Source organism: Atractosteus spatula, chromosome 17 (genome assembly GCF_055471065.1).
Source record: "Atractosteus spatula isolate fAtrSpa1 chromosome 17, fAtrSpa1.hap1, whole genome shotgun sequence".
NCBI lineage: Eukaryota > Metazoa > Chordata > Actinopteri > Semionotiformes > Lepisosteidae > Atractosteus > Atractosteus spatula.
The window spans coordinates 10145380-10172475 of record NC_142722.1 but is presented as its reverse complement, the minus strand read 5'-3'; the positions used below and the strand labels follow the sequence as shown (position 1 = coordinate 10172475).

At 42.5% G+C, this 27096-nt stretch overlaps 1 protein-coding gene across 1 annotated transcript; it reads right to left on the bottom strand.

Annotated features, from left to right (window-relative positions):
- Positions 1–655: 655 nt before the first annotated feature.
- limk2 (LIM domain kinase 2) lies at positions 656–25961 on the bottom strand. Its single transcript, XM_088936172.1, has 16 exons — positions 25774–25961; positions 24544–24640; positions 15491–15626; positions 12103–12212; positions 11053–11241; positions 10607–10712; positions 8703–8917; positions 7325–7511; positions 7144–7230; positions 6744–6875; positions 5866–5922; positions 4963–5028; positions 3902–4076; positions 3690–3745; positions 2901–3058; positions 656–2267 (listed from the first exon to the last, which is right to left on the bottom strand). Exons 1-16 carry the CDS (start codon positions 25787–25789, stop codon positions 2069–2071), a joined length of 1986 nt encoding a protein of 661 aa, XP_088792298.1. The 5' UTR covers positions 25790–25961; the 3' UTR covers positions 656–2068.
- Between the last annotated feature and the right edge of the window lie 1135 nt (positions 25962–27096).

The window sequence follows — 27096 nt, the reverse complement described above, 5'->3', positions numbered from 1 at the left end:
AAAAACAACTTTTAGTAGACTTGAACCCCATTTTATACTGGGTGATCCACAACATGGTAAGTAGTCTACTTATGGCAATTTTTCTCAAATCAAATTAGACAGCTTGGTTAGAGGTTTCAAAAACAGTCATCTGCCTTTTTTGCATCATTACCAGTATGTTACCTCCTTGGACCCTAACAAGGCTCTGATCCAAAACGAACCAGGTGATGTGGATTTCCTATGATCGGTACAGAACAATTGCAGAACACAAAAACTGTTATTTAAGTCTTGTTAAGACAATCCTTGATTTGCCAAAATTATTTTCAAAGGTTTTTATAAAAAAAACAGTTCACATTTGAATTTTCAGCTGAGCAACATACACACTGTAGTTCATCTCTGCAACATGAGCTCCCCCTTGTGGTAAGGAGCTGAGTCACACTAAGGCATTTCTGAAGAAGCTAGAAGTTCTGCTCCAGCAAGACATTGCTTGTTTCAAAGAGGACAGAAAATGCCACATTCGCACAGCACAAGGCTGTCAGGATACCTGGTCAGAGGTGACCCCTTCATCAAGTCAGAATCTACTTGATCAGTTACAAGACTGAATCTACAGTTCACTTGCACCCTAGTTAGTCCTTCAAATAATACATCCCCCAGTGAGGTCACAGATTCAGATGTGTTTCAGAACACTTTCATTGTTTATTCCATCACAAAACCTCCTTTAGCAAGGACAACACTACCATCCTACATATTGTAGTGGTTACACTTTCTTTACAAGTCAGTACCTTAGAAAAATTACAAATCAAAATCAGATTTCACAACCACTTACACATTATTTCACATTCTGCAGTCTAATGGTTTTTATTTCTTGATAGCATGTTACAAAAAAGATCAGTAACATGCTCCCTTGCCAAAAAAAAGAATATATAAACACTCATATATATATATATTTCTATTTTACAGTCCTCTTAAAAAAAATAAATCCAGTTTTTGTACAAATCATTTTTAGGAATGAACTGTGGCTGTGATTTTAAGTTACGTATGAGAGTGTCTCATTAAAACAAAACAATCACTATACATTCAAGAAAGTATTTCAACCGTGAAACTGCCTCGTGAACATATTTTTGCTAATCTTCGTTCCAAGTAGCGTCCGAAAGGGGGATATCGTACCTTTTTCGATTCAGCAGATTGCTGCTTCCAAGCAAGACGGGGACTGGATGAAATTTATGGTCCATCTTAGTGCTCCCAAATATTGGTAGCACTGACTGAATTCTATGCAATACAATCCGAAAAAGCTGAGCAGATTCAAAATAAGGAAATCTTACAAAAGTGATAAGTTAAGAGTGCCATTCAGGTAGTCTTATAATATTATGTAATATACTACTTTAGCAATTTATGTAATTTTTTTATAGTTTGCTGTAGTTGTCTGACTTGAAAGTCTTATCCATTGCTGCTGAGCTCTGTTCTAATAGGTCATCTTTCTGAATGGTCAATGGAAACTCAGTTAAAGTTTCATATTGTGTACATGACTGCAGCATTCAACAGCAGTTAGATTTTACCAGACTGATGAACGGTGATGGAGGAATCACACTATGCTAAGCTAAGACGGCGCATGTCCGGCATGTAGTAAACAGACTGAAATCTTCACAAAGAAAAAAAAAATCAAGCTTTCAAACATCAAAGCATTGAAAGTCAGGTCAAATATCCCACAGATGGAATTAAAGAGAAAATAATTTGTTTTCTCTGGCATCGGAATCCCGAACGAGGAATGTAGTGTAGCGTTTGTCCCGTTGAAGTTTTGTCTAATAGATGCAGCTATTTGAGACACTGCATGTACATTAAATCATACATCACGCGGACAGCTTGCTGCTCTTGAAATGTTCGTTGGCCTCTGCGTTTTCAGCAGTCCAGTATCGCTCCACGGCTACACATTTTGTGAAAACGCTACATTTGAAGAAATCTATTATACTCGGGATTTCATTGGACTTACGGACACTCGGTATGGAGTCTGGGCCGAGCGTTTTTCCCGCAGGCCTCTCACAGGGAGGGCGGCGCGCCCGGACGTACGGAACCCGAGAGGCGCGGGCGTCAGCTAGGACCCGTTCTCGCCCATGCTGGCGCTGCCCGGGGGCCGAACTGGGGGCCCGCCACCCGGCAGGTCCACGCCCACAGGGCTGTGCGCTCCACACAGGTGGTGGTGCAGCAGCTCCAGCTCGGCTGGCAGGGGGATGCCCAGCTCCAGGTTCAGGGCCAGCGCGTCGAAGCAGTCCACCAGCTTCTCGAAGGTCGGCCTGCGCGAGAGGGTGGGCAGAGCACAACGGTTCGGTCATGGAAAAGTAATCAGCAGCGCTTGGGTCCAAAACAAAACAGAGAGCGGTGAAAAATTGGATTTCACATGCGTCTCTCTGGAAAGCCAGAGAAGACCTCTGGTTTGTTTTCCTCTACATTTGTGGTTTATCGAGCAGTGAAGATGGCTGGTGTCAGTGGGCCAGGGTTTTAGGTTTTGCCCACATTAAGCACTTGGGGGTTTGCTGTCAAGGCATGTGCCCAAGCCCTTAACCCACACTCTCACAGTGTACAGAGCTCCTCCACACTTCTGTTACAGTTCCCACAATCATGCTAAGATGATCCTCCTAAAATCAGTGGCAATAAATGTCAGCAAAAGAACAACAGTGTCATCTGAATAATCAGTCCTTGATCTTACTGAAAATTAAGAAGAGGCTAAACGTTAAGACGGCAGCCATAACAAACATCGCCTATAAAGGGAATAAGTGACTGTTTTGCCTGTGAGAAAAGTATTTAGATTTTAAAGCTGCAGTTCCAAGCCATGCTGGCAAGAACCTAGAATCATCCAGGACTGTATTCTCTCCACACAGGGAAGAGTGCAACTCAGAAATAACTCCACCACGAAGAGAGAAACCCACCTGTTTTCAGGCACGAGATCACAGCAAGCTACAGCCAGCGGGAAGAAGGCCGAGGGGCAATCTTCAGGAAGAAACTTCTCCAGGAACTTCCTCACATTGAGTCCAAAATCCAAAGTTCTAGGCAGGCATTCTGGGTCAGCATACACCTGTCCAATAATCTTAAAACAGGATATTTGCGCATGTCATTATCTCTATACATTTAGAAACTTTCGTGCTCTGTAGTTAAGAGTTTCTTGAATTAATCTGTCATGGTTGCACTGAGCCGCCAGCCACTCTGTGGATGCTAATAGCCCCTCAGCGATGAAAATATCCTCTAAAACAAATCGTAGTGTTGAAACCAATGGGAACTGCTGGTCACATTTGGGGTCACAAAGGCATCTGACAAAAATTACTGAAACACTTCAGCATGTTGTACATCAGTTTCATCCGCAAAGCACCTGTGGGGCTAGGGTGAGACATTTTTCTGAAAGCTGTGGGACACAATTTAAACTATCCCAAGGGAGGAATAATCTGTGTACATATAGCACATTCAGACTTATGGGAATGTGCAAGATATACAAGAAATCCCTGGTAGAACGCACAAGATTTGTTAGTTTAATACAAGCTGAAAAGACACCCTTGACAAATACCACACAGGTTTTAATATTTATTGAAAGTAATAAAACTCTTGTATTTATTAAAGAAATGGATTAATTTCTGACACAGTTTCAAACCGTGATCCAGTGCCTATCACACTGCTGCAAACATTAAACCTATAGTCAAAATAAGATGTAGAAATCTGGGTCATACCTCACAGAGCACAATCCCAAAAGAGAAAATATCCACCCTCTCGTCATATCGTTTACCTGGAAAGCAGTGTCAAGAGAAAAAAACAAAAATTCCAAAGTTAAGTTCCAAGAAGGCAAAGAAAGAAGGAAAACACTGGGCCGTTCCAAGACCCAGGAAGAGCGCGGCCATCAATCAAACGTGACGAAGCGAGAAACGAAAGCCCTGCCGCTCACCGTTCAGCATCTCCGGCGCCATCCAGTACGGGTTTCCCACCACGGTGTAGCGCTTCTTGCGATCGATCCGCCTGAACGTCCGCTTCTTCGCCGACAGCTTCTCCGGAGGAGCCCGGCTCTTCTCCTCCACGATCAGACGGGAAAGGCCGAAGTCCGCCACCACAACGGTGTTGTCCTGAGCGGGAGGACAAAAAAGAGATTTTTAACTCGGACGACGCCTGCTGAGACGGCGGATTGGCGCGCTGAAAAACAAGCCTAGACATCGAGAAAAAGTACCACACAAAAAACAGTAGAAGCAATTTAATTTGCCATATCTCCCTGCAACTCACAACTGACAGCCCACTGAAGCTCAGAAGTAACTGGATGGGCGACCTCCTGGGAAAGCTAAGATTACTACTGGAAGTGGTGATAGTGGGGCCAATAGGGGGCGCTCACCCTACAGTCTGTGTGGGTCCTTATGCCCCAGTATAGTGACGGGGACACTATACTGTAAAAAAAGGGCAAATTCCCATTGGCCTTTACTTATTATGGCCTCCTAATAATCCCCATCTCTGAACTGGCTTCATCACTCTACTCTCCTCCCCCCTGAGAGCTGGTGTGTGGTGAGCGTTCTGGCGCACTATGGCTGCCGTCACATCATCTAGGTGGGGCTGCACACTGGTGGTGGTGGAGGGGAATCCCCATTACCTGTAAAGCGCTTTGAGTGGAATGTCCAGAAAAGTGCTATATGAGTGAAAGGAGGAATAATAATTTCATTTCTGTTCACCAAATACATTTGCGGGATTCCTGTGTGCTTGTCTATGCTATGGTGCAATGGGCACTCAGCGAGGGAATCCTGTTTTAAACCACTTCTCATCCCATTTACATATTCTTATGGCTGTTCTCTTTCGGTATCGGGATCTTTTTGGCATCTTGCATTCTAACCGTTCAATACCTTACTTCCTCATGCCTCAAAAACAAAACTTTTCCCAAATGTGTGGGAAATTCCATAAAGGATTTCCTCGTCCTTCACCCAGAAATCCCCAACACAAGACACGGCAGGAAGCCCCTGAGGGACCTACCAGCTTCACCAGGCAGTTGTGCGAGTTCAGGTCTCTGTGGATAATGCTCATCGAGTGCAGATAAGCCTGTAACAAACAATGACAACAAGTGAACACAAAAGGGCTTCCCGATCACAAAACAAATCTCCCGGTCCAGTTATTGCCAGGTGAAATTTAATAACCGTGACACTGCAGGACGGTCACTGTCTGCGTGGAATTTATATGTCCTCCCCAGGGGTATCTTGCTAGGGGTATCTTCCGGGTGCTCCGGTTCCTCACTAATTTGTTTTTCCGTTTGGAAATGCAAACATTTGGCCTTTGCACTGAAAGTCCATCATGTAGCTCCTGCAGAAGCACTTCAACATGAAGACCGTGCCCGTCTTGTGCTGAAAGCAGCCAGTGTAGCCAACAGATGAAGAAACACAGAGTACAACATGGCTATCAAGATGAAGTGTGTTTCCTTGGAGACCAGCAGAGCTTTCCAGGCCACGCTGCAGTGTTTACACTCCACTGGCTCTTTGGTGTGTGAATAAGATGAGATACTTGAGAGTGAAGTTAAAAAAAAAAACACAGGAAATTTCTAGTACTTGACAAATATTCCAAAACAGACTAGCAAATTAAAACTGGGCACTGAGGCTTAGAAGTCTTAATTTAATGTAAAACTTGGTGATTCATATTATGTTGAGTGCAGCAACGCAATTATTTCTTTGTAAATTTTGTAGGCATTATTAAAGTAGTGAATTTCTAAAAACAAAATGCTCTGCAGATTCACATTAAAACATGCAACCTACTGCAATATTAGTAGCTCCACTGTCAATCCCTTACAGAATAACAAAAAAACATTACTTTCCTGTCAGGTTATGCGTTTAAAAAGGATGTCCAAAGTGCAACACAAAAAAAGCTTAAAAAAGCCACAATACTAACCATCCCAGAAGCGATGCCTTTGGCGAAACTAACTCTCTGCTCCCATGGGAACGGATCCTGTCATTTTAAAGGGGGGAAAAAACAAACTTGAGAATTGAAAGGGGTTTCTTTCATCTTCCAAATCTTTCCTAAGATAAACTCCACCTCTGGAGGAAATGGGTGTTACTTCAGCCCCAGTAAAAACAAATTCCAGACACTGGCACAGCTATCAACTACTGTCATTTCACAACAGCCTACACAAGGGTGGCCCAGCTCCTGTCCTGGAGGACAATGAGCCTACGGCCTCTCTGTTCAGCTTGGCTAAGAACAAATTGACTTATTACTGGGTTAACTGGACCAATTTACAAACTCCTCCCAGCTCTTGAGCTGCTGCTGCCTTAACGAGACCTACAAGATCGGTTATTAAAGCTCCAGGAGCAGAGATAACCCAGCCTGTCTTGAATGTCCAGTTAAGGGCAATGTTTTCTTTACATTTACATTTCACAGATTTCACAAACACATGTGGGGTAAGAGGAGAATAGACACAGCTATACAATGTGCAAATGATTGCTGATTGAGATAACGTAGGACTGTATGAGTGCTCTACATTTGCATGACACTGCATTGGTATCTACAAAACATTAGCAATCTGACAGATTGGGGGAGGATCCTTCTAAACTGTGTATTGTATTGGAACAGGTTTTACTGCATTGTCTTGTTAGGTCTCCTCTCCCATTGAGACAATCCCTAGCCCTTAATCTCCTATTTATGCAGAATGTTTTGGAGGTGACCTACTAAGCAGAAACTATCCTTACTGCAAAACTATATATCCTGGAAAGTGAAAAGGGGTACCATTCTGGTGAGAGGGAGCATGACAACAAATTATCTTCTGTACATACCATGTCTCTGATGAAATCCTTGAGCGTCCCTCCCTCTATAAACTCCGTTATTAAATTCAATCTTTTGTCCTTATATAGCACTCCAATAAACTTTAAGACGTTAGGGTGTTCCAAACTCCGCATTACTTTCACCTGAGGGAAGAGACAAAGGAGAATTTGTCTAAGCTTGTTTGTCCATGTTTGTTAGAACATCGGCTGTCCACACACGCCAAGATCCAATCTATTCAGTCAAATGAAGAAAAACTTTTACAAAAAAAAACTCATACTCCTAAAGATTTGTACACTTACTATTAAAATAACACAAGGTCTAAAAATCCTATTATAGATACTGGCTACTTTTTACTTGTGGACCACATTTAAAAAAGTCCTGCTTGGGCTTGGCAGGGTCAGAAGAACTCACCTCCTTCAGGAAGGTTTTCTGCGTTTCCTCATCACAACGAATTAACTCCTTCATTACCATCACCTCTCCGGTTGCCTTATGTGTAACCTGAAAGGAGACACCAGCCAGGTTAACCCACCAGGACTAGCCGGAAAAGAGGGAATGCCATGTGGAAATGGCGAACGCTGCAGCTGTAGCGGACCTTGATGGCCTGTCCGAAGAAGCCCTTTCCCAGCACTTCGCCGTGGATGAGGTCGCAGGGCCGGAATATTCGGTGGGAGCAGCTGGTGGAGGAACGCAGGGATTCGGAGCGGCTGATGTCCCGAAACAGACCAGGGTACTCTTTGGGAGATGCGGGACCAGGGGATTTACAAATACTGTTACTGCGCCTAGAACAAGTGGGACAACAGCTGTAAATGGAATACCGAGTGAAGCACGAAATAGCCATCATTGAATGAAAAGCATGACTACGTTGGTCTATAAAAGATCCCTGAAAGAAATGACTTGGACACCTGTAATTGTGGAGATCAAGATCTCTAAGATAGAGGCTGGTAAGCTGAGGCACGTGTGCCGTTATTGTCTTGCAGAGGGATCTTTAATAGCATGTGCAGTAAAAAGTCTAATAAGCCACAAAGGAATTAAGTAACAAACGATCAGAACGATGTTATAACACGAAGTCTAAAAAAAGCATGCACAACATGCTACCCAATTAAAGCTTTTGGTGGCCATGCCACAGTAAATTTTTGCTGAAAATTTATGAACTTGAGCCATCATTGACATTAAAAAATATCAAGAGCACACAAATCAGTTAAAACAAGCGTATGAGCTACCTCTTGGCATGTACCCTCTAAAAGTTTGCCAACCCCTGCTATATGAGATTCAGTTACTCGAAACGATGCGTTATTTTAGAAGGAAGCCCACGTGTATTTTTAACTGTACTTGATACTCGGGGACAAGTTACGTGATTGTGAACATTAACGGGATGTTAACTAGGGCCTCCCGAAAAACCTCAACAGGCAAAGGAAGATGCTCGTCAGAGGTTTGAGCGCGGGTCACCTGTACCCAAAATGCCCCAAGGAAAGTGTGAGAACACTAATGGGATAAAACACAAAATTGTCAATTCTGAAACTGTCAGTGTTGGCAAAAACAACTGCCAGTCAAGGAAAGAAGTAAAACTGAACCTGTACTTGACGTGGAAGTATTTTATGGCTCCAGAATGCCCTTTGTCTGGGTAAAACCTTACACCTTGGGAAGATCAATGACAATGCTCAGGGGAATCCCAAGAATTTTGAGGCCAGTTCTTTGTTTTTGTTTTCAAGGCTAACATGATTAAACCAATCTGGAATGTGCCATTGTCAATAAATTACACACCTTGACATCTCTCACAAAACCTTTTTTAATTCACCAGGAGATTCTCTCCACATGACCCATCTGAGGCTGCCGTGTTGCGACTGACCTCACAAACCACATAGTTCTATTTTTCCCCAGCGAGTTTTATTTCTTTCCAAATCCAAGTTTCATTTAACTGGAATTTTATACCCCTCACAGTCACAAGCAGTCCACCCTGTCCTTTCCTGTACCTCAGGGACCTCCTTTTCAGTGTGCTGTCCTCCAGGGTCTCCCTGCTCTCCAGCACCGGATCCGCGGGGGAGGGCAGCCGCAGTCGGGAAGCACCGGGAACTCTCAGACGGCTACGAGGAGAGCCCAGCCGGAGCCGGTCGAGCCGCTGCCTGACCGGATCATACTCGATCACGAGCTGGAGGGTCTGGTTCGTCCTCTGAATTAGGTCTTCCACCTACACACACACCACAGAAACCACAAGAAGAGCAACTTGAAAAGACTGCAGGTCAGGCCAAGAAGATCCACAGTGCTGCAGACCTTCCAGTGACCTTTAACTCTTTAACTGCAGACATCCAGCTGCTGAGCTACTTCAATTGAAGAAGAGTTGCAAGCCAGAACTGATTTTGATTTTGAGGAACGACTGTTCGAGAGTCATTTTCAACATGCAGGTTGGTAAGGCCTTCACAACTCCAGACTTAGCTGATCACTTAGCTGATCACTTGGGCATTCTCCTTCCAGGTCTTTAACAAATAAGGTGTTAAAAGAGATTAAGAAAACCTGCTCAGGTGTAGATTTTATAGGCCAGCACTGATGCAGGTAAAACCGCATCTTAAAAAGTAATACCTCAAAAGAAACTCATCGCTCTCTCTGGTTGGACATCATTTTCTTTGCTATTATCTGAGTTCAAATGGAATGCAAAAAGAATGTCTTTGTAACCAAGATATTCACAAAACACAGGACACCACACCATTCTTTCACTTAAGAGCCTTAGGAATGTCTTGTTAATGGACAAAACAAGCATCACAGGGACCATTTCAAGGTATGAAATGTCCATTACAATGAAGCTTAGCAACCAAGGTACTTTCTGTGACTGTGAACACTTCAATTTTCTGGGAAATGCGCTTAAGCTCAGCGGGAAAACCAGTTTTCCTCTCACACTACCAAACTGTGGGAAGGTGATTAAAAAGGCTGTAGGGTTCCTAATACAGGCCGCTAAGCAGTAACAGCTAATTTATGGACGAACGTGATTGATTATAAATAAAACCGGAAAATAATTTGGCCAGCAGCCATATCACCCTGCAACTCACAACTGGCAACCCACTGAAGCTAAGCAGGTGTGAGCCTGGTCAGTACCTGGATGGGAGACCTCCTGGGAAAAACTAAGGTTGCTGCTGGAATTGGTGTTAGTGGGGCCAGCAGGGGGCGCTCACCCTGCGGTCCATGTGGGTCCTAATGCCCCAGTATAATGACGGGGACGCTATGCTGTAAACAGGTGCCGTCCTTCGGATGAGACGTAAAACTGAGGTCCTGACTCTCTGTGGTCATTAAAAATCCCAGGGCGTTTCTCGAAAAGAGTAGGGGTGTAACCCCGGTGTCCTGGCCAAACTTCCCATTGGCCCTTACCAATGGCCTCCTAATAATCCCCATCTATAAACTGGCTTCATTACTCTCTGCTCTCCTCCCCACTGATTGCTGATCTGTGGTGAGCGTTCTGGCGCACTATGGCTGCCGTCGCATCATCCAGGTGGATGCTGCACATTGGTGGTGGTGGAAGGGAGTCCCCATTACCTGTAAAGCGCTTTGAGTGGAGTGTCCAGAAAAGCGCTATATAAGTGTAAGCAATTATTAATTATTAATTACAACTGAGGTGCCAGCATAACAGCCAAGCTCCTAACAAAGCCTTTTCTGTCTCTTGGGTTCAGTGGTGAAAATTTAGGATGAGACATTGGACCAGACATGAGGGTTCAACACTGGCTATGATTATAACTAACCAAAGCTCTGGGTAACCTGTTGATCTGCAATCAATTACAATATGTTAGGAAACTCATTTCCTTGTGCTTTTCACATCTGCACCGCTAAATACTGATGTGCAAAAATTTTCCTTTTGAAAATGTTTTCTCTGGATTGTCCTGCAGAAATTTACCTCTTCTTCCATCAGCGCTCCCACTGGGACTCCATTGATCTCCAAAATCCTGTCACCGGCGTGGATGGCATTCCTAACTTCTGGACTAATGTGCATTCCGAGAACTCTGAAGCAGTTCGAAGAAACAGTAAAGAAATCAGAAAATCTACTGCATATGAGTCGGCATGCATCTCTTTAAACAGCTGAATTAACACTAGTATTACTGGCTGAAACATTCAATTACAGTCCCCTGGACTCATTGAGATTTATTTTTAAGACATGATGAAAACAATGTTTGTTTTTTTTGGTATTTTGCAATTGCTTTCAACAAAAGGTTCTACAGAGATGTGGAAGTTAATGCACACAGCTTATGATGTCATCATGTAAGCACACAGAATGATACTACTTTGCCACAGCCTAGTCTATGTGCAGTTGTTTTCCCATGTCCACTCCTCCGGGAAACTCACTCTTTGACTTGTACACTGGTGGTGCCACCTGAACAGTCTCCGATCACAGACACGGAGAATCCCCTCTTCCCGTTGGTGGCCGCTGGCACGGAGATCAGGGTGACGGTGTGAGGCAACGAATCGCAGGCCAAGACGGAGGAGTGTTTCTCGAGCATGGGTGTCAGAACAATCTGCTTGTGACACTTCCCACTGCGAAGGAGGACAGAGGGAGGAAACAGTCACGGGGTGCCCTGCCTCAGTGCGAAACAGGCCTTTATTATGCAAAAGACATGAAGTTCTGGCAAAACAGCTGCAGACGGGACCTGCTGATGTGTAAATGTCCACACACACCCCAGGAAATAAAATATTCACTGGTGGTGCCAGAGAACTAGTAAAGTCCCCAGTGCACAGAGCTACTTAACAGTCATATACAAAACTAAAATCCTGGACGGACACTGCCAAGGTCTCCCACACAATGCAGCTCTGACATCCTGTCTGCTCTGTATTGTATTTAACACAGTAGGTTCATGAATTATAGGTTTCATATACTGGCAGGTAGCTGAAAATGAACACATGGCAGGGTGTATTCAAACTTCAGTCGTCAGTATCAGCGCAGCCAGGCATTCTCAAGCACCAGACGCCAGGACTAAAATCCCTGCCTAGTTGGGTATTCCATTTTCCGAATATGACCACAGCACTTCCGCATTCATGAAGTGGATACTATCATGGCTTTAAACAAAGGCTGGTGGGAGGATGGGCCAGGCTACCAAACCATCTCAGCTGATCAGTTGAAGCTGCTCTCTCAAGGAGCAGCTGGAGGAGGTCCTCAGATCAATTAGCTGTTAACTACCCAACGGGTCACACAGGCTGAATGGCCTTGTCTCGTCTGTACCCTTCTTGCATGCTTCTGAAAAACGTAATGGCTGTGCTACTTTCAAAGGGCTATCGCTAGCCACCACCCGCGTTCCTCCTGGCACTGCCCCACAAGCACAATCGCCCCCACCCTGTCCGCAGACGTTTCCGAGCAGACCCCACCATTCCCCCCCCCCCCCCCCCCCCGAGTCCACTTACCAGTACAGTTTGGAGCGTTCTACAAGCGCGTACGTGTCTCGCTCCTCAATCACCACCTTGCAGCTCAAACAGACGAAGCACTCGGGATGGTATTTGTACTCTCCAGCCGCCTGAGCACACAGCGGAAAGAAAAAAAACAGGCGTCGAGGGGTCGGACAAAGCCGAGTACAGGGTTGCAGAGCAAGGTCCGTGACGAGACGAACAGCTGAAGGGTTTTTTTCTTCAATTCACACCCCAGTTCTACTGCGTAGCTGCCCTTCCCAGGGGACTGGGTGCGACAGGAGCAGCCACAGCCTGCGCAGGTAGGAGCACTGCACTTGTTTGGGTAATCAGGCCTCAGGAAAACACCCCCCTGCGTCCTGGGACCTGCCCTGCCTTTCATTTTCTCATACTGTCATCTCATTGCTCACCCGTCTGGAAATTATGGCACATGCACCTCCCTTCATCTCCTGAGGGATCCAGCACTTTTTTTGTGTGCTGAACGTGGGCAAAACCCTCAAGATAAAATTACTGTTTTCCACCCAAGAAGAACCAGATATCAAAGGCAGCGTGAAAGGAAAACAAAATTCTATCCCGATAACGTCTGCAGCCAAGGACTACAAAAGCAAATGTAAATGATCTCACCTCAGCAGGGTGCTTAAAAAATACGCATAGGTTACTGACAATATCTAGACAGACACTCCTTTAACATACCAGACAACAACAACAAAACCTTTCTTTAACATTCTCAAGCTGCAAAGCTGCCTGGTTTTTAGGCTAAGGATACCTTTTTGAAACATGCCTTAAAGAGATGCCAAGCTTGACTGGAAAAGCAGAAATAGGATTTGTGTACAGTATGAGATGTCTACAAACATATACTTTAGTACTCCTACTGAATCACTTATTATTTCATTATTACATAATGGAAATGACAATACTCCCCATTTCAACTGTTTTTCCATAATGCAAGAATCACTATTTCAGAGGTTTGTTAAAAGCAACAGCTTGTAATAGTGACTTTTTTTCCCTACATTTTTTTTATTCCATCAAACTTTAAATTGTACTGATCGAAATAAACTAGTCCTAAAAAATGTCTCAACTCAAATGCAATTTGTTTAATCTTAACTAAGTCCTCAGCAAATTGAACTTGCTTGATGAATGACTTTAATGAAAGAGACCAGATTTGTTCATGTCTGCCTCTGAGTCTTTGAAGTGGGTTTTCTCTGCTCTTCTAGATTACCTGTGAATCAGTGCTCTTGCGTATGAATTCTACTCGCACAGCAGATGTGCTCTGATGTAACACATACTTGTTCGGTACCACTGTAACATTTGCATTTTCCATCATTCCTGTGGAATGTATATCACACCTCAGGCTCCATAAGCCACTCTTGTTCACGTAACAAGAGAGCATGCAGACTGCACTCTGCATAATACTCTTCAACAACTGCACAGACAGTAAAAAAGTGAATTCTGCATATGTCTAGCAGAAAAGACATTTGGAGAATCTATTGTACCTACTCAAACAACAGTGATCAATACTGGACAGAATCACCCTAACCTTTCCATCTGAGTCGGGTTAGCTTCTCAAAGGACCTCCTGACTAAAAAAAGCTTTCTAACTCATTCCACATGGTCAATCTGGGGTTTCAAGTCTCTATCTTTTTATGGAATGAGAAACAGGCATTTGCACTAATTCACCACAATTACTATTTACCATTTCAAATTCTGCTGTCAAATAAGTGCTTATTAGCAACACAATAATAAACGTTAATGCGGTGCTGCAAATGTTCAAAGGCATGGGGTATTAGACGAATGTCTTTCTCATTAGGTGCTTATTTAGAAGATATCCAGAAGGGCCAGTTTCTGGAGCTCTGCACTGCAGAACAGCTGAGACTATCTGACAATAGAAGAGCAGCAATATTAGCCTCATCATGTCTGTATCATCAAGGTAAAGGAACTCATACATTGCACATTCGTGATACAACACCAGAAAATTGTCCAAAAGGATCTTTTCTAGCCTGCAAATGAATATAGTAAAGCCACTACAAACTGTTCACCTGAATGTTTATACAGCGTATGCAACAGCCTTTTCATGAGACAAACGAACAAAAGTCTTATAATTGTGCTTAATGACTGGACCATCAACAGCTTCAGGCAGCTAGTCCATACAACCTCCCTGAAATCCACTTAACTTAAAATGTCATGGATTACGATAGAAACCTGCCAAAAATATTTGGCAAAACTACACACATGAGCAGCCAAAAATAGAGAGGTTTATAACTCAGTTTTCTTATTGACATTGCAGTATTTTTACAAAAGCCTTTGAAAGATGTAAAAAAAAAGTCAACGAGCCAATGGCAGATTGACATATGAGTTATTTGGTGACCAAAAACTATTTTATTGGCCATTGATGTTGACAGCTCCTATATTAAAATGCAGCTTCATGTTACTGCATACTCTTGCAGTGACAGAAAGACCACAGCCTAACCCTGTGTTGCTGTGCTTTCCATATAATTAACTGCTTTATTATGAGGTCATATGTGATGCTGTAGAATAAATATCGATTTGACCGAGCAAACTAAAATGTGCCGGCTCCTAATATACCCTTAATAACAGACACTTGGGCCATTTTTCACTAAGAGCCTAAAATCCTGTCACAATGCGGAAATGATTTCCATACTCTGCAGACCTGGAAAAGGAAACTATCCAAACCTCTTGTTTCTCTTTAAATAAAAGCTGGGCCATGTGGCGAGAAGACTGGAAATTTGAGCACTGACTGCAGTACATTTCGACCATGGTCTTGGCTAGCGAAGCCAGGCCAGATAACCACACTGGTCTGATGTGCTCCTGAGCTGAAAAGCGCTTGACAATCACCCATGAGGCCCCTGATGACAGGCAGACGGTGTGCCACAGGTGAAGAAGAGTCCTCTGGTTAGAATGGCAAGGTAAAAGATATACTACATTCTACTTCCAATCATGGCTCACACTGGGGTTGCAGAGAGAATGGGGAAAAAAAAGATTAAGCTAAGTTATAAAATAAATCTTGTAAAAAGAATCTTACATTTACAAGTGCCGAGCATAGACAATGTAAGAGGAATGCTTTTTTTAAGTTGATATGCCTGATAAGCAACTAACAGAACAGATGCTTACAGATAGGAGCACTGTCTCCGCAAAAGGAAGGAGTTGCATGCTGAGCTCTCAGAGTGACCTGCTATGGACAATCGGCTTAATAGTGCCGATAACCGCATAATATATACATTATGAGAGGAGAATAAAAAAATCGACATAAGATAAGTGATTTCTCATGAATCCTAAAAACTCACAGTACACAATTCTGCACCTGCAAAATGATCCAATATTTGCACACCTCACATTCTGCACACTTTGGTGGAATGTCCCCGAGAACTCACCATGACTGGGCCAGTCATGAGCAGAGAGCAGCCATGACAGGACTCTCCGAAGTTCTCCCAGTAATGCTTGCGGCAGTACAGCTTGCCATCTTTCTCGTAGTACCAGTTAGTCAAGTGGTCGCAGCACTCTGAACACCTGAGGACAGAACCAGACAACAAATCAGAAGAAAAAGACCAGAAGCCGTTCTCTTCAAGAAATTCCAAACAAAACATGCCATGAAATTTTTTATAAAACAAAAATTGAAGCCGATTCTACATGTAGGCTGGTAATGATGTTGAACGCCTAATAATCATCCTCATCTTGGATTCAGAATATCGCACTTGACAACCTGTTACTGATTACTAGCACTAGCAGGTGTGGAGTTATGGCAAGAATACAAATTCAGAGAGGTGCAAGTCTTCAGTGGGTTTTAAATGGAACTGAAGCAGGCAATTGAAACCCCAGTCCTAATTTAACTTTGCAGGTTCACAGCAGCAGGAAGGTGACCATTTTATTAGCTCATGTTTGTCATCGTGTTTTGTTCCAGCTCAAAACAAGAGAGTTTTCTAAAAACGTGCAGACAAAGGTGGTGGTTTATTTCAAAGTCACAGCACGACTTCAAAAACAAAAATCAAAAGGCTGTTTTCCCAGAACGGAACATACTATATTTACACCTCCAGGCAGCCTAGAGATAATTCAGAGATACTGCGCACGAACCTCCTTAAATCTCAAGGAATGCCTCTCCTGGCCTGTATAAAACAGTGCTCTACCCGTTTTAATACAATGGAGCAGCAGTCTTCCTACATGTTGTAACTTGCTTGATCCCAGCAGTAAGCTTGGGAGATTTGCAAAGCACAGAACAATACCGCAAGGCTTGTGCATGCACAGGAGCAGAACGTTCTCAAAAACAGAGGCATTAATGAGAAAAGGACAGGCAGCACTCAGTTCCCAAACCTCAGTGCAGCTGGAGTAGATCGATTTATTATGCCGGCTTGTAACTAGATCAGTGACCTTCACTCCAGGTCGTAGAAGATTTTAAAAGGTGACCCATAATCCTCAAAGAGTACAGACCTAGAATCAGTGGAAACAGACCAACTGAGTTGGTCCTGTAGGCCCACACACCTACTGGTTTTCATTCCTGATTAACGTAATCACTTAATTGATGCCTTAATGGAACTAAAGCATTGTTTGATTGGAATACGTGCGATATTTGAATATTTGTTATTTTTCTACTTACAAGTTTGGAATTTGATGTTGTATTTCACACGGAACAGTTAACAGGCAAGCTCCAGCATGTTTAAGAGCTGAAACCAGCTCAAACAATTCAAACGAATCCTGTTATTATGTTAATTAAGGGTTCAATTGTGTAATTGAGAGCTGGGCAGGAACAAAAACCAGCTGTGTGGGCTTCCAAGACCAGCATTAATAACCCCTGATGTTACACAAACAAGATCCCTTCTGGTTTCAGGAGAGCAAACACCATCAGTGAATGAAACATCATAGGCACAACCACAGGCCCTGCACAGCCATAACACTTGAAAATACTTACAACGGAAACAAAGAATACTGGAGTTCATGTCTAGATGTCAAACTGCCTTTATATAAATGATTAAAGAAACAACACCAATACCAGAAATTAATCCATGCAGAGAGAATGAACGTGCTATTCTGGGAAATAAATGGAAATTTGCATTAAACATCAATGCAGGATGGCAAAAGAAAGAAGGCTAAAGAAGTTTCTTCATCTTTAGAAAACTCAGATTGCAAAGTGTCAAAGAAAGACTTAACTGCTGCCGCCAAGACATTACAAGGAACATAAACTATAAGTGAGTGCTTTATTCATTTGCAAAACTGCACGGACCGGACCCTCAATATTGTCAAATAAAGAGATACAGTATTGACTAATTATAGTGTTTATGACAGACTGGAGGAGTAAAATGAATAATTAGACTAAGTGCAAAGTTTAAAACATCTTTCTTAACTGTCTGCACTATGCTGTTGTAGAACTTGGTATGGTCTTGACACTACTGCTAATATGGAACACAGGCCTGCCTCATAACTACAGGGCACTGACTGAACTGTGCTCTGTTCTTTTCAGTTTCCCATAATGATCATAATCACTTTAATTTCCTGTCATTTAAACACTAGTGGTCTTCTGTTAGACATTATTTTGAAGATGGAAAATGCATTTGCAGTTACCATTCCTAAATCTTTGCATTGGCTTATTTTGAGTTATAACCACCAGACGGTATTAACAAAAGCTCGCTCTTTTCAGCAACTATCAGGAAGTAGAACCATTGTTCTCCTCTTATGCTGTGCTTGTGATACAGTGCTTATTAACATCCTTGACTTTTTAATGGGAAAAACAAAGCCAATCAAAACAACACAGGCTGCAATCCAGCTTTATACAGAACATGGAGTAATTACAGGTTCTCAGAGTCCACTCCCTTCATTTTAACGAGGGTTGGGAAATTGCATGGAACTTAATAGCTGCAACCTGCATGATTAAAGCGATTAAAACAAAATGCTGAAATCTCAGCAGGATGCCAAAGAGAAATAGATCACCTAAGAACTCGCTCCGAATGACACCATTTGGCTATTTAAACTGGGAAGGCAAAGCCAAATAACTTTCCGCCTGTCATACAAACAACCCTTGCTTTTCTAAGCTGATGGAAAATGTTTGACCATACTTTCATACTGCACAGTGCGGGCAGAGCTTTTTGTCCTTCACACCACAGTAGGTGCTAAACATTCAGAGAGCCAAAGAGACATCAGACACACTTCACTACAGATGCTGAAGAGGGTCATCATTTTGCTTGAGAGCCCTTTTTCTGCATACCGTGACTCTCGATTTTCGGTCATCAGCAATATGAGTCACCCCACTGGTTACTGGCAAGCATCAATGCTGTTGCAAAGCTTGGGGGATCACAGAGATATATCTGCATCGACAGAACAGCTGATCCTCCAGCTAATCAGCCAAAAAAAATATGCCAATTCCATTAGATTACACTTTAGAGAACATTCTGAATCGATGATTCACTGAAAGACTATCTGACTTTATTGCACCCACTTATCCCCGTAAAAATAATTTAAAAAAAACAATACCACAAATTCCTCCTGCCCAAGGTTGAAAAGTACATATGTATTTTTAAAAAAAAGTTACTGCAGTTCACAAACACATTTATACAGAATGATGCCAAGTTTCTAACCCAGTCATGTGAAAGCAATTGAAAGTTACTTCCGCTCATTTTAGATTGATAAGAAAGAGGTCTGCAGACTTGAGAGAAACCGGTGATAAGTCACATTAGAGTAGCTGCTGGGGACGTGCCAAATTAGTTCTAAACTAAATGAATTTGATTGTAACTGAATTATACTTGTAAAGAAATTACATCAACAACTAAAAGTGGTCTTCTTCCTTGGTTTTTAGGCAACACAGCTGCTCAAGTACTACAGAGACAACTGCTGAATGACAGGACAAAAACAGAGCTCATATATAATCAATGCTCGTTATCTCTGTGGCCGAGTAGGAAAAGTGAAATAGTAAATCTTCAATTAATGTATCACTCAGGTGTACATAGTTCAGAATTCACAACATGTTACAGGATATTTTGCAAGTTTTTTGGCTTTAGTCTAAGCAAAGTCAGTGTAGCGACTTTAGTACTTACTCTGGTCAGCAAACCAGCAGGTACCACTGCAAGAAATGTGCTTCTTTAATGTGTGGCAAAAATGTGAAGACAATCAGGAGTGTCCTTGTCAAATGGGGGGCCAGATTTTAACAGTGCATAAAATGAATTTAATCCTGTACAGATAAAACAGCACCCAACAAAGCACAGTGGGTGCTTCCAAGATACACCTGAGGGGGCCCCCGCAGTACAATTGGCTGCAGTGAGCCGTCCGAATTTCGTGAGCCCAGACTTAACATCTGTTCAGTTTCCGTTAACAGGTAATAAATTTCAGTCAGCTTTGAACTGCATGCGTGTTAGTTAGGAATGCCGTCATCTCAAGCAATAAAAGGAGCAGCAGAGTTTGTTTTACAAGCCGTACTTTCACTCAGCCTTTTGTATTGTAAAGACAAGTGAACGTATGACGGGAAGTGAGATGCAGGTGAGAAAACAGACGCATGATTTGCACTGACCCCTTAGAAGAGACTGGCACAAAACTGCGGCGACGTACCGTAACTCGCTTGTACATCGGAGGAGCAACCGAGAGGGCGCGTGATTTCCCATCCTCCCCTTACACAGCTCTACCTCTCCTCACGCTGTTGAGTGATGGTGCTGAGATTAAATTCCTGCCGTCCTCGGCGTGAGGAACAAACAGGATAAGAACTGCATTGTTGCTGCTTGGTAAAGAAGTCCATTAAAGCTTGAAGAACAGCGAGCAGCCACACTGCAGGAAAGTGCAGGCTGGTCCCGTCACACGGCTGTGAAGTCCGTAGACTATGCAGGACTTGCAGTAATACCCCCAACAACCAGCCAGGCTCTCTGCTGCTCCAAATTGCTAATTGCTGACAGCCTCGTTTGTAGGATAAAATTAAGATGACGACTACAGCTGAAACCCAGCCAGGGAGGAGCATTTCACATTAGAATAAAAAAAATCTACAATGCAAGTCTCTCTTATGTTTTGCTATTTTTTTACATGGATACTACTCTGAAAATACTAAAAGCATTAAGAGCTGATCAGAAGGTGAGGGCTACACAGTATTTTACATGCGAATGCATTTGCACAATATCTTGCTTAACTTATGAGCACATGATTTGTACAGTAAGTGAACTGCATTTTACAGAGCATCTGCAAAGCTGTAAGAAACAGAAAATGTATCTTGTATAAGTAATGGATATGTAAGGAATGTATGTGACCCCCTTTAGTCCTCCTACAAAATTTGATATATGCATTGCTTGAGAGAGCTCTATAACTATTCAACAATTACAAGAATATTTATAGTATTTTATTAAAATGATACGTAGTTCAAAGAGTGATGTTGTGGACCGGGCTTCCTGAGAAGGCACAAACAGGCCTATACTTGTCTATAAGGCTGTGGGCCCACAACACTGAATCTGTGTCTGGGAATGCAGCAGGGCTGTGGAGCGTACTTGTGAACTACACACTGGTAGGCATCAGCAAACTGGAAAAGCATCGCGTCACCATTCTAGAATTTAGCTTAGAAACAACAATGAAGTAGTCAAGGTAGATGACGAATGAAACAAAACAAAACCCCAAAAGACTAGAGCCCATAAAACATTTGTGGCTCTCTCTCCGCCTCACACAAATCTCAGATTGTTCAGAATTCTGACTGCAGAATCAGAGATTTAGTATTTCCATCTCTCTCCAAAACTGTTTTCTGCTAACAGCAGGATTTTATTTCCCCCTCCCTCCAGGAGCCTGATTTTGATGGAAATGCTGCTTATCCTATTCAGGAAAAACCTGTTTTTCATAAAGCACCTAATGGACAAACTCTGAGCTGTGCTGCATTTAGCTGGAAGTCACTACAGTAGCGAGGCTGAAAAGATTTTTTTAAAAGCTGACTGACATATAGATGTATACAGTGCTTGAAGGATAGTTTACATTGCACTGGAAGAAGCCTACAGCTGTACAGAGCCATCACAAATGTCACATAAGGACACTTGTGTTGGCAGGAAGACAGATTTTATCAAGACGAAATTTAGAGGTGTTAAACTCTGATCAAACATATGCATTTCAAAACGCAGATCGTGAATTAATGGCAGAGTATCAGACGCTATCGACAAAATACAACTATAAAATACAGTGAACCACGTGTTCTTGTGATTATACCTCCCGCAAAACACTATTTCTGACTCAACATGCTTTTGTCCAAAAGCTGAAAGAATTAGCTTCTCTTCCATGGATGTCTCATTGGCTGATCAACTTTCTCAATACTTGACACCCCACAAACAGCAGCTCCTCAACAGGCCAACAAGTGGTCACTGAGTTTCCTTTTAACTCCTACATGTGGACATTATTTTTTATTACGGTTGTTCTGTCAGAAGTCAAATTCCATTGGAAAAGCCTCGGGTCATCGGACACTGTCCTCAGTTCCGGCATGATGAGGGTCAAAAAGTCCTGCTGGCATGGTTACCAAAGTGAAAGCTACCCACACCAATGAAAAACTAAAAACACAACCTGTTGTTTTTTCTAAGGAAGCCCCATTACAGCATCTGCCATCTACTGTAAAACACCCGCCTCTCCATTTACAATAATGCTTTTTACAGGAACCCCAGGCAAACTGCAGGGGGAATCAGGCTGACCCTGCGGGCTTCCAGCGCTTCTGTGGTTTTGCTCGACAAATGATTAAACCTGTAGATCTCCGCAGCTGCTGGAGTACAAAGTGTAGCCCTCTCCCACACAGATTCCCGAGGCATAGCAAAATCCTCTTTGTGTGTGTGTGTGGGGTGTTTGTAGGGGGCCAGAAAGCCAAGCCAAACCCATAGTTATGTTTCTGCCAAAACAGAAAAAAACAGGCTTGGGGTGTACAAGAGGTCACCGTAATAAATGGGACGACTTGTTCTTAACTTTAAGCTCCGTACCCCACTCCCCCTTTTTTTTGAGAGTTTGAATGAAGTAATTCCATAAGTTTAACCAGAATCGGGTATTTGAAAACGAGCAGTAGGAACAGCTGTAAGAAAGACATTTACAATAAGATACTCCCTTTCTTAGGTATCTCCTTAAGCACACTCGAACCTGCTTACTCCTCTCATGTGCAATCTATTTTAATTTATGTATTTACATATGCAGTATATCTTTTATTTCGAATGTGCTGTATGAAAGAAGGTGGAGCTTTCATGGAAAGCACAGATACAAATCCCCTTTGCTCAGCAAAATTCATAATCGCTCCAAAAACAGTTCTACAGTGTCCACTGGACCTTTACACTGGCTGCTTCAATTATGCACACAGATTACTAGATAGATAAGTACACAATATATATATATAAGATACATGTGAAATCATATGGACTTAAATAAACATAAGTTCCAATGACAATTCATTGAAAACCAAGAGCAAGAAATGTTTTCCTTTAAAAACACAAGACATGCTTTGAGTTCCGTATATCTGATCTTTATAGGAACAGTGCCTTCCCTGGTTCCCTATTGCTGTGGGCAACCAATTCAAATATTAGTTCTCACTTTCCGCTCTATCAACCACTCTGCTCCTGCCCTATCTTCAGCCCCTTATCTCTGCCAACACCTCCTCCCTCTCTCTCCACTCCTCCTTCCTTCTCCACCCTTGTTCCTAGGTAATCCTGTGAACTATAAACTGAGAGCAGAACTGCCCAGGGCCTGACCTCCTTTCAGAGTCTGCTCGAGACTCACCTGTTCAAGCAGCACTCTGCTCTCCCTGAACACCACTGGACTGCACTCAAGTCTTGAACTGCCAAACTGGTACTGCAACCTGCTAATTACGATTACTCACTCCAAACAAAGCATATATACCTACAGGGTGTTTACATTATTACCCTGTATCCATACTACCTGCATACTGTTTTAACATCATTTCAAGTTTGCATGGAACTTGGATTGCTCATGCAGTGTGTGCCAGCCTCAATATGGTTTTATTAAATTACTTTACTGCAACTGCCCTATTGTCCCTGACATTTTAATTCTTCTATACGATGAAACAAAGTGGATTTTCCTCTAAGAAAACAAATTGTAAGTAAAGTTTTGGAAGGATTTATGCAAAGCAAAATGTATATTTTATTAAAAAAACACTTCCCCTATGTAATAGGATCTTAAGAACAGGATACCTGCTTACGTGACTCTTTACAGCTACAGTAACAACTATGTACAGTATTTTCTTAAGTATGCAATCCATGAGCTGTTCAAACAAAAATCAGTTATAACAAAAGGCTTCTCCCCACCCTTATTGGAATGCACACAAGAAGGCTCAGAATTAGTCAGCACAAAGAACTCGACGCTGAAAAACACACTCACAATAGTAACAGCCCTTTGTGTAACATCTGATCACAACAATTCTCGTTTTATAAAGTCACACTACTGAAATCTTTAATAAAAGGCAACAGTGTTACCACCTCGTAGCCTGATCTCATCAGATCTCAGAAGCTGAGCAAGGCTGGGTCCAGCCAGTACTGGGATGAGAGTGGGTGACTCTCTCTCCTCTGGATCCGAATTTCATCAGTCTCCCAGTAAGGAGATGTGAAGTAAAAGCAGCTCCTACGGCAGTGTCCCATTAGATGTCAAACTGACTGGGTCATTAATTAAGATCCCATGGCACTGATCACCTCGGGTGTCCTGGCTAAATTCCATTCTACAACAGCATAATCTGATCTGAGTAAATATCCCAATAATTCAGCTGGTGGGACACTTACTCCCTCCTCCATCTGATCTGCAATGCATGGGGGACTCTGGTGCCAGACACCGCCCAAGCAGATCCCCTCCTATAGTTAAAAGTGCTTTGGTATCCTGTGTGATGAAATGCCAGGACTTAACAACACTGAAATCACCGAAGTACGAACAGTTAAAAATCGTGCATCACAACTTGGCAACGCATGCCTGTCTACAATACTGACAGGTCCTAGAAGTTCATTCCTATTCAAATTCCTGGAGCTGTATGACTACCATTGACAGCTCACCTGCTTTACAGTCAACATAGGAAAGAGAGGGTAAGGCTACACTGAGAAGTCTCTAAAGACTCAAAAACTGAAACAGGCGTGTGAAGAAAGGTATCGGTTTAAATACATATTTTACCTATATAATAAGTACAAATACATTTCGATGTTCTGCGGGACTTTATATGCTGTCTAGCGCTAAAAAAAGCTCAGTGCATGCTTTAGCCTGGCTAAAGAAAATGACTAGGTTTGCCACAATAATAATAAAAATCTGTAAAAAAAATTGCGAAAGTCGTAGTTATCGAAAAAAAAAACATGATCTGATTTGCTACAGCTCATAATGTAACAAAAACCAAACGTCAAGGTGCATCTCTGAACCATTGGTCAAAGTGAAATCAAATGAAGACTGCAGTTGCACAGGACAAACAGTGAGTTTTAAGCCAGGCGCATTTTAACATCAGTCACAATTCCACACAGCAGCTTCTTGCACTTACTGAAAGCAGGAGTTGTGCCAAACGTCTTGGAGAACTTTGATGTAGAAAGTGTCCAGAATCCTGCTTCCACACCCCACACAACGGTAAGACTCGTCACCTGAAGACCAGACAGTGTCGTGAGCCGTGAGGAAAAAAAAAACATCGCATCTGGACGGCACAAACATCCACTCGCACTACAACAGCGACCACCGGAACGGCTGGTTTTCTTCAAGAACTCTTAACAAAAGCAATCGTCCTCCCTGACCTTTTAGCGGAGCATAAATCAACGATTTACTGCGCTACTTGCTTTTGGAACTTAAAAGGAGCTCCTTAAAAAAACACCCTGCATTTTAAAATAATTGTAACAGTTTTTTTTGCACATTTACAAAGTTAAAAGGTATTTATTTAGATAAAACAGTCTGAATAGAAAAGCAAAACAGCTTTAAAAGGAGCCATTAAAGTGTCATTATGTAACCCTACGGGATTGATCGGTGTCCAAACGATCATAGCCAAAGTATGGTTTGAGTTAGGGGGACTTTTTTTTTTTGTCCAAGTTATTTTTAGACAGAAAGCTATGAAATACCAGCTAATTTACACACGCACAGGGATCAAAACTGAGCGACTGCAGACTGAGCTGTGACTTTTCCCGCAGGCAGGGGAGAAGCAGTCGTCGCCTTTTAAAATGTGCGCACCAACACTTCCAGAATATTTCACACCTTTCTAAAAAGTGAACCACTAGCTGTTCATAACGTAGACACAGAAGTGTGCATTTAACTGTTAAACTTTTGACTGGAATCAATACAAGCCTTCAAGGGAAAAGGGTTCAGCTTTGTATTGTAAGAAATTCACACACGCATATATATATATACACACACACACACATTTCGCTTTCCCGAGCTTAGGTGCTCAACACATTTAGCATATCGCCTCACTCCGGCTGCTAGATTAAAAACATGAAAGAAACCCAAACTAAACACAATAATAGCGACCGGAGGAGCTCTCACCAAACCTGAAAGTTGCGTGTTCGCAGGCTGATATTCAGGTTACAACAGGTTCGCTAATACTGGAATTTTAAAATGCTTCCCCGCCTCACTTTAATTCCACTATAAACGGGGCAACAGTGAAGATTTTAAATATATATATATACTGCGAATTTAACTAGGATTTGCTGGCAAATGCCGCAAAGATAAGAATGCAAACTTTGTCGCATCATAAACCCTTTTGCTAAGTGAGTTCAAATGAGCTACTTACCTTGCCGATCCTCCATCTAAACCTTGCTCGTTGACTTTGCTTTTGCCTATATTCACATGGTTCCCTGGGGCTGGCCGTACGCTTATCATTAGAAAAAGGCACACAGGAGAGCGTTACGTAAGACTTTATTTAGCCGTAGTTGAGACACCGCGAATTTGGAGTTAAATCCCCCCTCTTTTTCTAAAGAGAGGGAAAAAAAAAGTTCTGCCCAGGACTTGCGAACTTTCTTGTTGGCAGAGGGAGTGACGTCATGCACTTGAAATTCCAGTACGGAGACCGGTAGGGATCAAACAGCAACACCTGGGGCAGGAGTTTAGCCAAAAAAAAAGCCCTCTCCAGTCACTCACTGGGCTGCAGTCAGACCCGTCTGCCAACAGGGACACGCAAGCAGCAGCCCATCGGAATAGCTGCTTTAATGCCGTCCGCATTAGTTCATCATCTGCGTGGGAAAACCTATCGAGGTACCTTTCGCCTGTGATGTGCATTTACGTTATCCCCCCCAAAAAAAACACTCCTTCGAATGTGAAAATATTTACGGACGCATTTTTAAAATGCCATAGTGGCGCATGTTGGTGTTTTATTCCGTACAGGCGAAAGTCAAACAGGTGAAGTAGATTAAAGGGCTTATCTTTGTGATTTATGTGCGTCTCGCTATCACATCTACCCACCCGAGACATCTGTTAAAAACAATACTTAATGTTAAAACTGTGCATCGAGGATGTTGCTGTTGTCCTTTGATATCATTTAATGCGCGTTGAATAGCTCTGGGCGCACAAATCTCTCTTAAGCCTTTTTAGTTTGTTTTGTTGTCCTCTTGATTGGAAAACTAAAAAGCTGAAAAGAAAAGTCAGACTTATACCCATATCTGCAATTAGATCAATCTTAACAGAGTAGAAGTGTCAAATAATACATTTTTAATTTTAACGTCGTTTGGAAATTATTTGGATGCCTTAACTGATACTAATGAGGCACACTTTTGCTTTCTTAGAGCAACACTGACATCTAGTTGATTTCATAATTTAATTATGCTGAGCATGAAAAGAAACCTGTCTTGTGTACCTGCAAAAAAACCTCACAAAGTTATCACAAAAATGGAAATCTTTTTTTTTTTGCAGCAGCAGCAACAGGTGCACTCAACATTTTATTACAAGACATTAGTTCATGAAACTCCCGTGTACGAACAGGGCTTTCCTGTGAAAGTTTAGGCTAGTGGCACGTGTGGCGTCTGCTGGACGCAATGCTCAGTCCTGGTTCACGCTTTGTATCGGCGGCAGATGCTGTCTTGTGGGATTCTGTGGCATTCCTCTCCTACAGCGTGGACAA

Excerpts from the sequence above, each read along its gene's own strand:
- limk2 (XM_088936172.1), bottom strand. Across the intron at positions 11,242-12,102 it reads GAACGCTCCAAACTGTACTG|TGGGAAGTGTCACAAGCAGA; the intron begins GTAAGTGGACTC and ends CCTCCTTCGCAG. Across the intron at positions 10,713-11,052 it reads ACCAGTGTACAAGTCAAAGA|AGTTCTCGGAATGCACATTA; the intron begins GTGAGTTTCCCG and ends GAACTGCTTCAG.